This window comes from Echinops telfairi, unplaced genomic scaffold, assembly GCF_000313985.2.
Source record: "Echinops telfairi isolate 266 unplaced genomic scaffold, ASM31398v2 ScPeMD7_3;HRSCAF=10, whole genome shotgun sequence".
In the NCBI taxonomy this organism is placed as follows: Eukaryota; Metazoa; Chordata; class Mammalia; order Afrosoricida; family Tenrecidae; genus Echinops; species Echinops telfairi.
Window position 1 is genome coordinate 22,660,820 of NW_022103899.1, and position 17,512 is coordinate 22,678,331.

The 17,512-nt window shown below is 44.7% G+C and overlaps 1 protein-coding gene across 2 annotated transcripts in view; it reads right to left on the bottom strand.

Moving 5' to 3' along the window:
• Positions 1 to 17,512, bottom strand: part of ANKRD44 (ankyrin repeat domain 44) — a 225,414-nt gene that overhangs the window by 165,304 nt on the left and 42,598 nt on the right. For both annotated transcript variants that reach the window (XM_045294783.1, XM_045294779.1), the window contains exons 2-3: positions 12,529 to 12,607; positions 3,702 to 3,772 (exon numbers count right to left, since the gene is read on the bottom strand). In XM_045294783.1, the coding sequence (XP_045150718.1) occupies positions 3,702 to 3,746 (45 nt within the window). In that variant the 5' untranslated portion in view covers positions 3,747 to 3,772; positions 12,529 to 12,607. The remainder of the gene's footprint in view (positions 1 to 3,701; positions 3,773 to 12,528; positions 12,608 to 17,512) is intronic.

A 17,512-nucleotide genomic window follows, 5' to 3' on the forward strand; every position in this document is an offset into this window, starting at 1 on the left:
CCACATTTGCTTATGCACCCATTTGTCTTCAGTGATCCGTTCGACACCCCGTGATCACACAGGTTGATATGTTGTTCCATGTGGGCGCATCTGAGGTCTTAAAGGCTTGCAGGTAAACAAGCAACCATCTAACTGAGAAGCAACAAAGTCCACATGGAAGAAGCACAGTAGCCTGTGTGATCACGAGGTGTCAATGAGATAAGGTAACAGGCATCAAAGAACTAAAAAATCATATCATTGTAAATGAGGGGGAGTGCAGAGTGGAGACCCAAAGTCCATCTGTAGGCAACTAGGCACCCCCTAACAGAAGGGTCACAAGGAGGAGACCAGTCCGGGTAAAGTACAGCACCGACGAAACAAACAACTTTTCTCTAGTTCTTTAATGCTTCCTGCCCCCCACTACCATGACCCCAATTCTACCTTACAAATACAGCTAGACCAGAGGATGTACACTGGTTTAAATAAGAGCTGGAAACACAGAGAATCCAGGACAGATAACCCCCTCAGGACCAATAATAAGAGTAGCAATAAAAGGAGGGCAAGGGTGAGAAGGGGGGAGAACGGTGGAGCCGATCACAATGATCTATATATAACACCCTCCCTGGGGGAAGGACAACAGAAAAGTGGGTGAAGGGAGACATTGGGCAGTGCAAGACATGAAAAATAATAATAATTAATAAATTATCAAGGGTTTGTGATGGAGGGAGGGGAAAAAATGAGGAGCTGATACCAAGGGCTCAAGTAGAAAGAAAATGTTTTGAAAATGATGATGACAACAAATGTGCGAATGTGCTTGACACAATGGATGCATGTATGGATTGTGATATGAGTTCTACAAGCCCCCAATGAAATGATAAAAAAAATGCTGTCAGGATTGTAAGCTTGTGCACTATTATGGAAAACAGTTGTATGAGCCCCTAATAAAATGTTAAAAAAAAAAAAAGGAAAACAGTATGGTACTTCCTTAAACAAAGATAAATACAAATACTTTATGATCCTGCAATCTCTCTACTTCGTATATACCCTAAAGCAGTGGTTCTCAACCTTCCTAATGCTGTGACCCTTTCATACAGTTCCTCATGTTGTGGTGACCCCCAACCATAAAATTATTTTAGTTGCTACTTCATAACTGTAATTTTCCTACTGTTATGAAGCATCATATAAATAGCTGATATGCAGGATGTATTTTCATTGTTACAAATTGAGCATCATTAAAGCATAGTGATTAATCACAAAAAATATGTAATTATATATTGTGAAGTATTTATTTCTAATGACAAATCAATGAAATGTTGTCTTGAAGCAGGGTGTAGCATAGGTAACAGTCTTCACCCCAGGTACTCGTATGTGGGCGTATCTGCATTTGGGCGGACCGGCCTGGAGACAGGTAGAGGAGTGGTGTCTTGGTTCCTAAGACCATCGGAAATGGGTGCTTTCCAATGGTCTTAAGCGACCTCTGTGTAAGGGTTGTTCTACCCCCAAAGGGGTCATGACCCACAGGTTGAAAACTGCTGCCCTAAAGAAATCAAGAACAAAACCACAAACAGACATATGCACACCTGTGTTTACTTCAGCAATTTCCATAAATAGCCAAAAGTTGGAACCAAAAAAAACCCCTCAACTATAGAAGAATAGATAAACTCTGTTACATTCATACAATGAAATATTATGTATCCTTTAAAAACAAGTCTGTCAAACACCTTAAGATATGGACAAAATTAGAGAACACCATGCTTGGCAAAGTTAATCTCATAAGATAAATATTTTATGACACTGTTATTATAAAGGAAAAGAAAAGTGGTTTTCACACCAAAAGGTAGGACTTCAAAGACCACCACAAGGCCAGGGATAGAGGAGGAGAAGGGGATGGGAGAGGGAGAGAAGAGAAAAAAAGGAACTATGTATATGGGAGTTTAGTGTGATATCGTTGGGGTGTGCCACTACATAGAATGTTTAACAATTTTTAAAAATGAAGTTAATTTCTTTTGTTGAAGAGCGAGAAAAGGGTCGCCGCCTTAACAACGCTCTAGAGTCTCCCCATCAGCCGGCACGTTGCGCTGCGTGGCGATAGGAGGAAAGTGAAACACAACAGACTTGATTCTTTCGTGACAAGTTCATTTCAAATAATAAACAAACACATAAACAAAAGGGCATCCTTATTGTTAAAAATATGAAATCAAGCCCATATTTCCCAAGAGACACTAAAGAGAGCTTGGCAAAGCTCAAGTGGCCTTAAAAGAGAAGGCAGGATTCCTGCAGGCAAGCTTGGTCTGTGGGAAGGCAGGAAGATTCTGAATGACCCAGGGTCTGATGCAGGCAGCTTAGGGTCATTTACCCGCTCATTGCAGCGAGCCGCTCTGCAAGGGAATACAGCCAACCTCTTAAAACCTACTGAAAGCGTACAGCAAAGAGGAACATGCGGGGCATTAAGCTGTCACCTACCGAACACATTTTGAGATGTCCAGATTTGCCAGAAAGGGAGGGGTAACACTGAAGACAGCCACAGACCTCTATGCCTTCTATGTGCTCAGCCTCAGTAAACCCTTCCTCGCAGGGGAACCTGCAGAAACCCCCCTTCTCCGGTAGCCCAGAGGAAAGGCCACATAGTTAAAATCCAGCCAATGAATTTCAAGAGCCTACTTGCTTAGAATCTCTTCAATGCCTGGCTGGTGGGCCACCACTCCGGCCATTTTGTCAGGGCTGAAATTCACTAGCATTTCCTGCCACCTTCCCACCCACATTGGAATCCCTTGTACTCCCCCTGAACCAGCTGACCCATTTATCTTGGTTTCCAGTCATCTGCCCTCTGTCCAGAGCTCTGAATTCATTTAGATAATTGCTTAATTATAAGCTGTCGTCACCTGAGTTTCCATCTTGCAACAAAAATGCTTCATTGAACACTTGCAATGCCTCAGACTTCAGATATATCCAGAAACAAAACACCGATCCTTACCCTCATGGAGCTTCCATTCCAGTGACATGTTGGCCAAGTTCCGCATGCTCACAGAGCACGGATTACCATAGCTCTCTGCCTCCTGCTCCTCTGCTTCTGCTATGCCTTCTGATCACCCACTCAGTGTCTTTGGCACCTCACAACTCTATGAAGCTCACTCAAATATTCTCTCAAGTCATTGACTCCTCCTTCATTTCATATTTTCACCTTTTCGGGCCTCTTTGGGCTTGGAATCTCACCCTGGTATCCCTTCCCTCTGACTCATTTCCATGCTGCCACCTTAGTGGTCTTTCTAAAACCTGATCTCAGTGTACCCCTCCTCCACTGTGCCCAGCTCAGAAGATTCTAGGTCCTCTGCGATTTGATCCCTCCACTAACATCATGCCTATCCCTAGCTTCCACGGCACTTCATGCTACAATTACATCCCACTGAGCCCGCATTCATTCACTGCCATGTTCTTGGGCTCCAACATGTCTATCCTCCTGCTCATGTCTCACTCACCTCTCTGACCAGACTTAATAACTCACTGAAGTCAAGGATCATGTGATCTACCTTGGTCTACTTCAGGCATCTCCGGCACTAGGTCTGACAGGTAGGAGGTGTCCAAATTAATAGCCGCTCATGGGAAATGTGCTTCCATTCAAAATAAAGGCCTTTTGCTCCCCGGTGAGGGTCTGTAATTCTGAAGAAACAATTCTTCCCTTTCTAGGGTCAGGAGGCATTAGATTAAGAAAAGGTATCACTCACTTCACTTCTGGAGGCGACAGCCCGGTGCAGTGGGGTCAGCCACATGTTGTCCTTGGCATTGACACGGGCCCCTGGAACCGAACAGCACAGGTTAGAGGCACGTTGCAGTCAAGGAACGCTCTGCTGAGGTTAAATCACATGCTATCTGCTGCTGTCGTTTTCCCTGCACGCCACTACCTTTTCATTTTCCGTGAATCACCCACGTGCTCTGTGCCCACTGGACAGGGTGAGACAACCAGCACAATGCAGCGGCCAGGCCAAGACCAAGAACGTCACCGATTTGGGTAACGGCCATCTCTCTCTGCATGGCAGTCCCTCATTTGGGTAAGAGACTGAGGTCAGTTAAAGAAGTCAGAGGTACTCCAAGCCAAAAACCCAACCCACTGCCATCAAGCCAATTCTGACTTAGAAGGACCCTCCGTATGGTTTCTGACAGACAGCGTCATCGTTCTCCCAGGGCAAGTGGCTGGTGGGTTTGAACTAGAGTTTGAAGTTAGCAGCCCAGTAGCTGACCCAAAGTGCCCCCAGAGTACTTTAGAGGTACTCCTGAACTATAGAAATGTAGGTCCTGAGAATGGAGGATTGTTCTGGAACATATATGTGTGTGTGGTGGTATAGTGGTTACACGCTGGGCTGTGATCCCCAGGGTTGGCAGGTGGAAACCACCAGCTGCTCTGTGGGGGAAAGACGGGGCTTTCAACTCCCATAAATGGTTACAGTCTCGGAGCTTTCTACTCCCATAAATGGTTACCATCTCGGAGCTTTCTACTCCCATAAATGGTTACCGTCTTGGGACGGTTCTACCGCGTCCTGGGGGATCTGCGGGAGAAAGACGGGGCTATCTACTCCCATAAATGGTTACCGTCTCGGGAACTCGCAGGGACGGTTCTACCCCATCCTGGAGGGTCCCCATGAGTCGGCATTGATGCGATGGCAGTGGGTTTGGGTTTTATTTATGTATTACATAAAACCATATATGTGTGTGTAAATGTGTACACACGTAAATATATATATTTACATACATGTACAAAGAGTAAAACTTCTGAAAGATGGAACCTGTTTAATGCGGAAGCCTGTCAGAGAATGCTTTCCATTAGTAAAGAGCCACACAAAGTTGTTTGACCAGGCCCTGCTTAAGGGAGAAAGTTTGTGAGGCTGGAAAAAAACAGGTCGTCCGTTAAGTTTCAACTCTCACAGCTTTTCACTATCACATACAGGGGGCTTCAAAAATTCATGGAAAATCCCAGTATCTTTTCATCCCGTTTCATTCCTTCTTTTCATGAACTTTTTGAAGGCCCCCTTATACATATACTCATATCTATATACACAAGTATATATATATATGACTTTAAATTTTTCTTTTTAATCAGTAAGTACACATATAAATATTCATGAAAAAGGAGTGACAAGAAATGGGCCTTGGCCATGCACCATTTGAAGCCCCCTCATGTATATACCACCACATCCTTCTTGGCAAACGATCAGGGTGAACCCCTTCCAGCGAATGCAGATTGGATAGCAGTTCGGTTTCAAACAAATCTTGTCAAGTTGAGTTCTGATGAGAACTGATATAGCCTCAAGGAATTGGCAGAAATCCACTTTCTCTAAGAATCCCATATATTTCTGTGGAACCAGCTGGATCTTTTGGTAGGAAGAAGCCAGCTTCCACGGAGCTTTTAGCCGGTGTGGGTTGTTGGCAGCTCCCTCACATTATAAGCGGGGCAGAGAGCCTCAAGCACATGTCCACACAGCTCACACTCAGAGGTGTGCCTTGTGCTCAACTCCCTGTGACCTGAGTCCCGTCATGGAGCAAAGGCAGTGTGGCCAAAGAGACTCATGGGAAAGCAAAGGAGGCTCTCCTTCGAGGACACCTCACAGTGCCCCACAATCGAAAGCTGGACACTCTCCTTCTGAGGCAACACACGTTTCCTTTTTGAGAGTTCAGCATGGCTCATTCTTCTGATCAGAGATGAAAAGTTTTATGAACGTGCTACCAAAGGTTGGGGGGCAGTTGTGATAAGCTTGCAGATGTAATAAACAGTCCTGTATCACCTGTCGGTTAGTTTGTCACACTGTGGTGGCTTGTGTGTTGCTGTGATGCTAGAAGCTCTTCAAAGACCAGTTGGTCATCCCCAATGGACAGGTTTCGTTGGTGTATCCAGACTAAGCCATTCTAGGAGGAAAGACCTAGCGCCCTACTTCCAAATGCCAATGAAAAGGACAACAGACTCTTGTCCAGTACAGGGCGGAAAGATGAATCCCCCGACCGAAGTCACTCAAAAACACAGCAGCCAGAACAACGGTCTCTGGCATCCCGCCGGCCGCGAACAGGACGCAGGACTGGGCAACATTCCGTTCTGCTGGACACACGTCGCCGTGAGTTGGAGTAGACGTGGCTGCAACTGACCAGAACAGCATCTCGGTCTGTGGACAATGAGCCACGACAGTGCTCACGAGGGAGGAGAGGAGGGAGGCATCCAAGGAGCTAGAAGGTAAGGCCTGCAGGCACGGGAAGCACAAAGGGAGCATCTGCAAGGCAGGGCTGAGAACGCGAGTCAAAGGGAAGCAGGAGCTGACTAATTGTGCAGCCAGGTCAGCTGAGCTCACAAACCAGCAGTCTGCCAAAGAGGCAGGAGGAGACTTTTCATGGGTCAAAGTGAGCTCGAAGTTTAATTTAAGACATTGGATAAAAGGAAATCACACATCACAGAACTTACACTGTTTTTTTTCTTTAACTGAAGAAAGACAAATAACATAGACAACATTCATTATAAAAAACAAAACATAACAGTTCTAAAAACGAAAAGGGAATGCCCATCCCCACGCTCGGCTCTGATTTTCATAGTTGTGAGATGGCACCAGGCATATATTTTTAAAGCCTTCCAGGCCCCCGGGTAACTGTAATTTGTTGTCACAGTGGAGACATTGGAAATTTGTTGCTTAGCTTATAAAACAGAAAATTATTCGAATCCTCCTTTCATTAATTCCAGGCAGACAGCTCACCAGAGAGAACTCAAGCCCCAATCCTCATTAAGAGACAAACCTCATGAAGGGCCAAACCAGAGTTTTGGAATGGGTTCATTCTAGGTAGACTGCTCACCCAAACTCCACCTCCCCCCACCAGATGAGAATTTACATTTCTACCCCAGATCAAACGGCTATCTTGCTCAGGGCTAACCAAAAGGTTTAAGATTTGAGTTCACCCCAAAACCAAAACAAAACTCACTGTCATTGAGTCAATGCTGATTCATGGTGACCCCCGGAGGGTTTCTGAGACTGTTCATGAGAGTGGAGAACCCAGTCTTTTTTCCCAGGAGCTGCTGGTGGTTTCAAACTGCCAACCATGCAGATCTTGGCCCAATGCACAACCACTGCACCTGAAAACAGGCCTGGTGTCCTACTTCCCAAAAAACAGTCACTGAAAACCCTTTAGAGCACAGTTCTCCTATACCACCTGTGGGATCTCCTTAAGCTAGAATCAACTCAATGCCAACTCCTTTTATTTCAAAGGTGCTTTCTGGGTGAAAGCCTGATCCACAATGACTATCTCAATTAAACTCTGGCTAAAGCCAAAGCTAAAAAGGTTTGCAATAAATTTCATTCTTTGAGCAAGTGAGTAATGCATAAACACCTTCCTTTTGAACCAGTAGCTCATTACAGATTTCGCTAATGTCCCTGTGATTATCGTACTAAACATGGACTCTCCCCATTTCCAAGACAACCACCACTCTGAGCCAGGTGAACCTTTCTCTTTGCTTCTATGTCTCAGTTGCAGAAATGTGTACTCAGAGAAAACCTAGTGAATCAAACTGGGTGGCAAGTACAAAAGCATTGATTGTATTATTCTTTCTGCATATTTAGTAGATTGCACAACAATGGCTTTTAAAAACGCATAGCATCGCTTTGTAACTATATTTTTCCATTATTGCATCATTGTGTCTTGACATTCCAAATGGGTATGTTTTACTCAATATCTTTTTCACATCTCTCCATGTTGATACTCACAGAACAAGTCTATTTCTTTTCAGGTATCCCACCATAGAAATGTACAGTATTTTCCAGATATGTCCTCTCCTGGGAGATAGTTACATTGTTTCTTGCTAGTAAACATATAACTGAATTCCTTGAGCTGATGCGTCAAGTTTTTACCTAGGCCGGATTTCTGGGTCATTGGGAATGTGTGCTTTGAGTTTCAATAAATGTTGCCAACCCTCCGTGCATGCTGACTTGCACACTTGCCAACGATGTATCAGATTGCTTAGTCTCCCACACCCCCACCAAGACTTGACATTATGAGTCATTTTCGCATGGCATCTGATTTTTGTATTTTCCTTTTTAATATGAGGGTGGGGATCTTGTAGTGTTAACTGACGTTTTGTAATTCATTTTCAGAGAATCGCTTGTTCAGTCTTTGCCCACTTCTCCCATTTTTCTTCTGTGGCTATTTCTATAATTATTGCTTGCAGATTCTAGGAATCTTTAGTTTTAGGATTAAGATTCTTGTAAGGAGAAACAGGGACCCACAGGCACTGAGGTTGCAAAGCATGCTGGGCCTCACAGAGCTGCACCAGCCAGCGTTCAGCACCCCCAGCATTGTCTGCTTCAGAATCACTTGAGAAATTCAAAGATCATGAGAAACCTAGGAAAAGGCTCCTTCCAGTCACCGGGTAAGCCCTCCATCCCCTACGCAACCCCCCTCGAAATGCCAGAGGAAAGCAGCCTCTTTCCCTGAAAACAAACCAAAAGACATTCTATCATTACAAAACCCAAGGCGATCTGGACAGAGATCCGGCAGCATCTCCTCGGTGTCATCTCGTGCTGCTGGCTTCCTCATCCTCTTCCTCAGGGCACATGTCAGCGTCTTGTTTACCTGCCTTGCTCGGAGATGCCGTCAGGCCCCTGGATTGAATATTTATAACTGATTTTTTTCTAAAGGAAGCTTCACGTTATTTACCTGCCTGTCGGGCTCCGCTGTGCACGAAGGACATGGTCTGCAGTCCAGTGATTTAAAGGCGCGTGCTTTGGTACCCTAGGACATCTGACGCCAGCTTACATAGAAAAACAAGGGGTGGCTTCTTCTGGGCTTTCAGAAACAAAGGCCCAACCAAAATTTAGCAAGCTGCAACTCTAATGGGAAATTAAGCATGTTCCTCACTGGATCCTTAGGACCTCTTCATTTTGTTTCCGTAAGAGTCTGAAGTAAAAGGAACCTGGAGCTTATGTTCCAGTGGGCGGGCGATACTTCCGTTCTCATGCAAGAAGTAGAAGGAAAGGAAGTGGTGTGAGAAAGCGAGTCAGGTAGCTGAAAATCTTACAGACTAGAGTGAAATTGATTTTTTTTTTAAGGTTGGCTTTATCCATATTTTTGCTGGTGGTGTAGCAGTTATGTGTCGGGCTGCTAGCTCCAAGGGTTAGCAGTTTGAACCCACCAGCCGCTCTTTGGGAGAAAAATGAGGCTATCTACTCCCATAAAGAGTTACAGCCTCTGAGACTCACGGGGAAGTTCTGCCCTATGAGCCAGCATGGACTGGATGGCAGTGAACTGGAGTTTTTGAGTTACCCAAATTTTAACTGTTCATGGCTGAAATAAATGCAAGAAAATGAAAGATCATATCAAATATGATGATAATATAATGAGATCAGCTAACTCTCTCTTTTCTTTTTAAACAAAGACACCAAATCTTATTACAGCACACAGAACACCCTCTTTAAAAGCAATTGCCTTGGAAAAGTGTCCGATCATTCCAAGTATGTGGTGATTGCTCAAGACACTTTCCAAACCGTCCTGGGAGTGGCCTTCTGAGCCAGTTTACAAACCCACAAGAACACGACTCATTCCGCTATGATCACACCGTGTTCGGGGCCTCCAGCCTGCATCACCTAGTTCCACCCGCCCTCACCCACCAGCTAGAAAAAGCAAACCCACCTTCAAAGGGTGGCTATTTGTCAGGCATGAGGGACTCCAAAGAACGGTTGCCCCTGGCTCTGGAGGCAATTTGTCTTGAGAAGAGGCATCCCGTTTTGCAAAAATCACCAGAAATCATTTTGCAGGCATACCACTTATTGGCAGCATAAATTCTAATAAACATATGTGCTGTACTCAGTCCAAACACCCCCATGCTCAAGGGAGGAGTTTTCTTCCATCGAGGCTCTCACACCCCACTGCCCAGAGGTTTTAAATTATTTTTCCCCAATGGGTACTGTCAGTAGGGCCATTTCTCTATGTGCTCTGCTTCCTAAAGCGGGACCCTAGTTTCTAAACTCTAAGTCACTGATTGGTTTACACTGATCTTACTCAGACATCTCCCAGAGACTGACTTAAGAAGCACTTGACCTTCTCTCTGCCTTAATCCTGACTCGGCCAGTTCCCAAACAGAAGCTAGAGACAGAGAGGGGCGGGGTGTGGTAAAATAGAGCCAGCATGTTAGAAGAAGGTGGAATTTGGAAGACCAGACTTCCTCCCCAAGACCCCTGTCCTCCCAGTCTGCTCAGAGGCACCTGGGTTCCGCTGGAGATGAAGCCGCCGGTACCTGGTGGCCTTGGGTGACACTGTGCTCTGTGACAGAACACCACGGTGAAGAACACAGCTGTGAGGGGCTGTCCTGGCAGGCCAGATTCTTTGTCAACATGGGAGTCATTAGCACCTCATCCATTATTAGACTGGAAAATAGTTTTGTTGGATTCCCTGAAGGGTCAGCCTCCAGATGCAAGCTAAGAGATGAAACCAGCATGTGCTTACAGAGACATATTTTTAGGAATATTATATACAAATTGGATAAAGGGCTTTGCAGAGACAAGGAAAGCCAGGCACATTGCAAGCGTTTGCCTACGTTTCCATCAAACCAGAGCCAGACTCGCTGCCATTGACTCGCTGCCCACACATGGCAACCATAGCGAATAGAGTGGCACCGGCCCTGGGGGTTTCCAAGCCTGTAACTCTTGATGGCAGTAGAAATCTTTGTCTTTGTCCCTAAGTTTTCATAGCTGAGTAAAACTTCTGAAGGGTTTTCTTCCCTTTCGCCTAAGGAGAAATTGCACAGCAACTGCAACCCAAAATTATACTCTGGAGATTAACAGCTGTGTCGTTCCAAGACGAAACAGGTGGACCGGTCAAGATAAATGAAACAGACGGTCCCCCTCAGCTCTGCAAAAGCAGCCAGAGTTAAAGATAGGCTGGTGGCCTCCACACCCACCAGAGAGTGATGTGGAACCATGCCCAAACCAAACAAAAGCAAACCGGTTGCCATCGAATCATTTCCGACTCATAGTGACCTCACAGGATGGAGCGGAACTGCCCCATAGAGTTTCCAAGACTGTGCATGTTTATGGAAACAGACTGCCACCCCTTTCTCCCGCAAAGCCGCTGAGTTTGCACTGAGTTTAAACGTTTGGTCAGGAGCCAACATTTGGGTGGTGGGTCCAGCTGGGGGGGACTGTGAGCAGTCATACCAGAGAATCTACATCCCCACTGACTCTGACTCTGCCCACAGTCTCCCAGGGGCCAAGCTCAACCGCTGAGGCCAGGAGCCAGGCATGCCCTGGCTCATGGCCCAAGTCTCTGCTGGCACCAAACAATACACATTTGTTTGGAACACAGCCCTGAAATCTCTTTAGCCTGCCGGAAGAAAGGCCTGTGCTCCAGAGCACAAGACAGCCACGCTGGGTCTGTGTGACTGTCGGGAGCACAGGGCACACAGGTTTGGGGACAAGGAGTGCTCGTGTTCCTGGGCAAAACCCCCCTTCAAAACATGAAAGCCCGAACGAGGGCACCGTGAATCTCCCCGTCGTATCAAGGCACGGTCCTTGTTTCTTCTGCACAGTGTTCTCCCCATGTCTGCTCGCATGCGTGCATCAGCTCCTACCTTTGCCTAACTTACTGCGGAATTCCACAGTCTCCCTTCGCGACTGCAGACACAGGCACAGTCTTCTTAGAGGTCTCTTGCATGGTCTGTGGGCAGCGGCATTTCCTCCAGACTTGAATCTCCCCAAACAAAAAGGAGGAGGGAGAAAGGCAGCCTTCCAGCATGCAACCCACGACTGACGCCCGCACGTGCTCACATGCACTCCAGGGAGGTGCCGAGCAGACGCTCCAGGGAGAACACGCAAAACAGCTTCAGGAGCCAGTTTGGTGAGGTGTACTGAAAGGGTCGGCGCTTTTTAAATAGAATCGTACCTTTAAAATATGATTTTTAAAAATAATATTTTTAAATAAATTAAGAGGGTACTATCACTAACACCAATGTACACACGAGCCAGATTTAACGTGGACGCTTAGTTGATTTCTAATTATTTTTCAGAAGCAGTAAAATATCTACAGAGACGTGTCGTGCTTTTCTATCCTCCCAGGTTGGCATCTCACTCACGCTGCCTCCTTCGAAGCGGCTACTATAGAGAAATTGACCTGTTCCTTTTCCAACCGGACGAAGTTCAGGTTTTTAAGACTTAGGGATGTATCCACGGACAAAATATCGTATTACAGAGCAGCATAACTGAGCAGACGTGTGTGTTCATGTAGACCTTAAGGAGCCAAGTTCCTCTTTTACAACTGAAAGTGATCAAAAGGTCTTGCATTTTTCTACGATGCCGGACTGACTCATCAGCCAGGAGTGAGGTGTTCACCGTAGAGGCCAAGTTTTCATGGTGACATCCCACTTCAATTAGCACGACTTCTTGCAATAGCTTTCACACGCCGAGAGGATCACTGATCACATAAACTCCGCGGGCACGACAAAGGCATTTTCTTTGGGTTCATTGTGGCAGTCAATCTAGTAAACAGGCTGTGTGAACAGTTATCTACAGTTGACTTTTGAGCAGTGCGGTTATTTACCAGACAGAATCAGGAGTTCAATGATCTCTGCGTCTCCCAGAAACGCCGCCACGTGAAGGGGTGTCCGCTTCTCAGAATCCTGGAACAAATATCAAAAGCATATGTCAGCATTGGCTGGAGATGCCCTGCTAACACATCATACCACGTGCTGCCCACTCCGAGGTAAATGCTTGTGGAAAAGTGGAAAAGGCCAAGCAGCTGGTCGGCTGAGCTCTGGTTATACATTTTCTCCTAACCTAGCCCACAGCCTGAGACAGAATGAGACATTGTGTTTTCTGTGTCCATACACAGTGGAGGAGCCCTGGTGGTGACCACCCCAAAGATCAAAGGTTCACAGTCGTCATCCACTTTTTCATAGAAAGGAATGACCGACGAGTTCAGTAAAGTTTACACACTTGGTAACATTACGGGACAGTCCCACTCTGTCCTGTGGGGTCTCTCTGAATCGGAATCAGCTTGACAGCCGTGGCTTTGGTGTTTTAGGGTTGATATGTGGTAGTGTCCTCCTTGCTGGTTCTACTAACACCCCATTGATGTGAAGTGTGGACCATCCCACACTGGAAGATGAACCTCTAACCTTCCACATGTGAAAAAGCAAAAATAAATAAAAATTAAGACCTAGGCAGAAAGGGGAACCGATTGCTATCATTGCCATACAACACGCCCCCTACCCGGCAACCCCACCCCCAACCGAACAATGGAAGCGTGGGTGAAGGGAGACAGCAGACGGTGCAAAATGTGAAAATAAAAATAATTTATAAATTATCAAGGGTTCACGAGGGCGGGAGGGTGGGGGAGGGAAGGGGGGAGGAAGAAGAGCTGATACCAAGGGTTCAAGTAGAAAGAAATGTTTTAGAAATGATGACAGCAACATATGTACACATGGGCTTGATATAATTGATGTATGGATTGTTATAAAAGCTGTAAAAGCCCCAATAAAATTATTTATTAAAAACAAACAACTTCCGACGTAACTATGCAATATAATTCAAAGCTTTTTAACCCTTTTGTATTTAAGAAAACACATTCAAAATTAGTCACAAGGATAGTAAGCACAAATACAAGCATTTTTCTCCTTTCTATTCCAATTACCTCTTGCTAAACTGCTCCCCAGGATGCCCCTGGGTGGTACAAAAAGTTAACCCTCTCAGTTGCTAACAGAGAGGCTGATGGTCCAAGTGCACTCCAAGACATCTCGGGAGAAAGGCCTATAAACTATTTCCCAAATGCTAACCATAGAAAACCCTATGGAGAACAGTTCTATTGACACACCCGGGGTAGCCAGGAGTCAGGCTCAATTTGAAGGCAACTGAAAATTGGTAGAAAACTCACCATTCACATCAGACTTGTGACACTACCTTACTCAAACACTACCGTGTGCCAGGATCAGATTCGGGGCAGAGCGTGGGAATTATGATAGGCCCTCAAAAAGCTTACATGTATGTGGGCAAGCCACCAGTATTCATGTAAACAAATCAACACATAAGATCATTTCAGATAGGGCTAAAATCTATGACCAAATTAAAATAGGCTGATGGACTCGAATGACTACTGAGATTCATTCAAGTGGTTGGTAAGGTCTTTCTGAGGATCTTGACATTTAAAGTGAAAGCTGCGGTAAACATTAGACCTCTGTTTCACAGATGAAGAAACAATAAACTAAGAAATTTCCTCAAGACCCCACGAAGCCAAGATTGGATACCCATGTCTGTTAGACTCAAGACCATCCTTGGTAAGTTTTTTTAATGTGCTGAGAAACAGTATGCTAGCATACAAGGGCAAAGATATTGTATCGTCATCTATATATTGGTGATAATCATATCTATCTTGTAGGATGGAAATCAGGATTCAAAATCATGTAAGTACAGTTGGAGGCACAGGGTTTGCCATATAGTCATTATTATCATCAGCACAGATAACTGTCATAAAACTCCTCTCCAAAACAGGATGCCTGAGGGCAGAGGGTGAGGCTTGCTCCTTTCCATCCCTGAACGAACAGCATCCTAAGTGCTCAGAATAAGATGCTAAATTAAGCTATTCTACATGAACTGTCTCTTCCACAACCTTCCATTCATTATTCCACAGCTATCATAACAAAATCCTTTATGGTGCATCATTTGGTTTCTACTGAAAGTAAGCTGCATTTTAATTTTGTGACATCATCCCTGATATCATATCACTTGATTATACAATTAACAGTGCTTGGCCAGCTCAAGGATATTATCCTGTTACTGACAGCTCAGGCCCTCTTCTCTTTCAAACTCTTGCTCTCGGGCATTGCGTGATTTCACTAACATCTACAGCAGATGGCAGGCAGGAGACATAACAAGAACCGATCCTTAATCTAGTCTATTTCGTTAGGCAGGCTGGTAAGTAGGTTTTATGAAGGGTGGGACTAACCCCCTTAGGAGGTGCTATTGAGGCAGTTCCAAGTCACAATGACAGCAGAATGGGCACTGCCCGGCTTATGCCATCATCACAAGGATGCCATGTTTGAGTTCATTGCTGCAGCCACTGTGTCAATCCACCGCATTGAGAGGCTTCCTCTTTTTGGCTCTCCACGTGACCAAGCATGGTGCCCTTTCTCTAGGGACTGGGTCCTTGTAATACCATTTCCACAACACTTGAGACAAAGTCTCACCATCTTGGTTTCCCAGAAACATTCTGGTTGTACTTCTTCAAAGACAGATTTGTCTGTTCTTCTGAAAGTCCAGGATATATTTAATATTCTTCACCCGTACCATAATCCAAAGGCATCCATTCTTTTTCCGAGTTCCTTATGGATTGTCCAGCTTTCGCATGCACATGAGGTGAGTGAAAGAACCATGGCTTAGGTCAAGCACACCTTAGCCATCACAGAGATGTCTTTGCTTTTGAACACTTTTAAAAAAATTTTAAAAATCATTTTATTTGGGGCTCATACATCTATTATCATAATCCATACATACAGCAATTGTGTAAAGCACATTTGTACATTCGTTGCCCTCATCATTCTCAAAACATTTGCTTTCCACTTGAACCCTTGGCATCAGCTCATTTTCCCCCTCCCTCCCCACTCCCCCTCCCTCACGAACCCTTGATAATTCATATATTATTATTTTGTCATATCTTACACTGTCCGACATCTCCCTTCACCCACTTTTCTGTTGTCCATCCCCGAGGGAGGAGGTCATATGTAGATCCCTGTAATCGGTTCTTCCCTTCCTACCCACTCTCCTTCTACCCTCCCGGTATCACCACTCACACCATTGGTCCTGAAGGGATCATCCGCCCTGGATTCCCTGTGTTTCCATTTCCTATCTGTGCCAGTATACATCCTCTGATCTAGCCAGATTTGTAAGGTTTTTGAACACTTTAAACAGGTCTTTGCACACCAACATCCGTGATCCAAGGATTATAAATTATATAATCCAAATATAAAGGAGAGATTAGTGTCAACATTTAAATTGTGAGAGATTCTGGTGTATAGAAGCTTATGGATGACAGTGGAAGCCCAAAATACATTTGCAGGATCTACACAAGGAATAAGCCTCCAGTGAGTTCTCTGATCACAATTGAAGAAAGGGGATAACCTGGTGATCAGACAGAGAGGACAGGAGAGATGACTGTAGTCGATTAAAATGATAATTTGGCTGTTCACGTGTTTCCGAATCCATTTGCGGGTCTCTCCCTGCAGCGGCGCAGCGTGAGAGGAGCACTTGCTGCGGCCACCCAAGTGTCATGGCAGGACAGGCATTTCGAAAGTTTCTTCCCCTCTTTGACCGAGTATTGGTGGAAAGGAGTGCCGCTGAAACTGTAACCAAAGGAGGTATTATGCTTCCAGAATAATCTCAAGGAAAAGTCCTGCAAGCCACAGTCGTAGCTGTTGGGTCCGGCTTGAAAGGAAAGGGTGGAGAGATTGAACCAGTGAGTGTGAAAGTTGGAGATAAAGTGCTTCTCCCTGAATATGGAGGCACCAAAGTAGTTCTAGATGATAAGGATTATTTCTTATTTTGAAATGGTGACATTCTTGGGAAGTATTTGGACTAGAGTAAACCACTGATGAAATGGCATCATGTGAAGCTGCCCATTCCACTGAAGTTCTGAAATCTGTCATCATGTAAATAATCTCCATGTCTCTCTTTTATAATAAACTCATGATATGCAGTGCCGTTAAAAATTTGTTTCTTTGTTTAAAAAATTTCCAAGTAAAAATATGCAAACCAAAAAACAAAAATAAAATAAAATGATAATTTGACTCGAACTGGTAAAAACCTTGCCACGTGATCTCCCTTCTGATACATTTCGTGCTTGTTCTACTGGTTAACATTTTCGGTGTGGTTTTTCATCCTGGGCCTGGTCTCTGTTGTATTCTGTCATTGTTTTCAGCCTTCTTCTCTGTTATGTGTTTTTCTATATTTTTCGGTTTAGGAAACCCAGGACAAAGATGATAACTAGCATAAAGGTTCCTGGGAGGTATGGCGGGGGCAGTGGGGGGTAAAGGGAAGCTGATATCAAGGACTATGTGACAATGTTTGATATGAAATGATAGGATGTCTGGGTTATCGCCTAATAAAATCATTTGTGGGGAGGAGAAGCACACTGTAAATTTAAAAATAAGTAGGTGGTTTGCAGCAGATTTGCCCAACATAAATACATTGTTTTGATTTCTGGACTGTTGCTTCTGTGGATATTGATTATGGATCCAAGTAAAATGAAATCCTTGACAATTTCAATATTTTCTCTTTTTATCAGGATGTTGCTTATTGGTCCAGTTGTGAGAATTTTTGTTTTCTTTATGTTGATCCATCTTATGTATAATCCATCTTAAATGTTGTAGTCTTCAATCTGTATCAATAAATGCTTCAAGCTGATGGTGCCCAGCTATCAAAAAGTATAGTGTCTGGGGTTTTAAAGGCTTGAAGGTAATCAAGCGGCCATCAAGCTCAGAAGCAACAAAGCCCACATGGAAGAAGCACACCAACCTATGCGATCACGAGGTGTC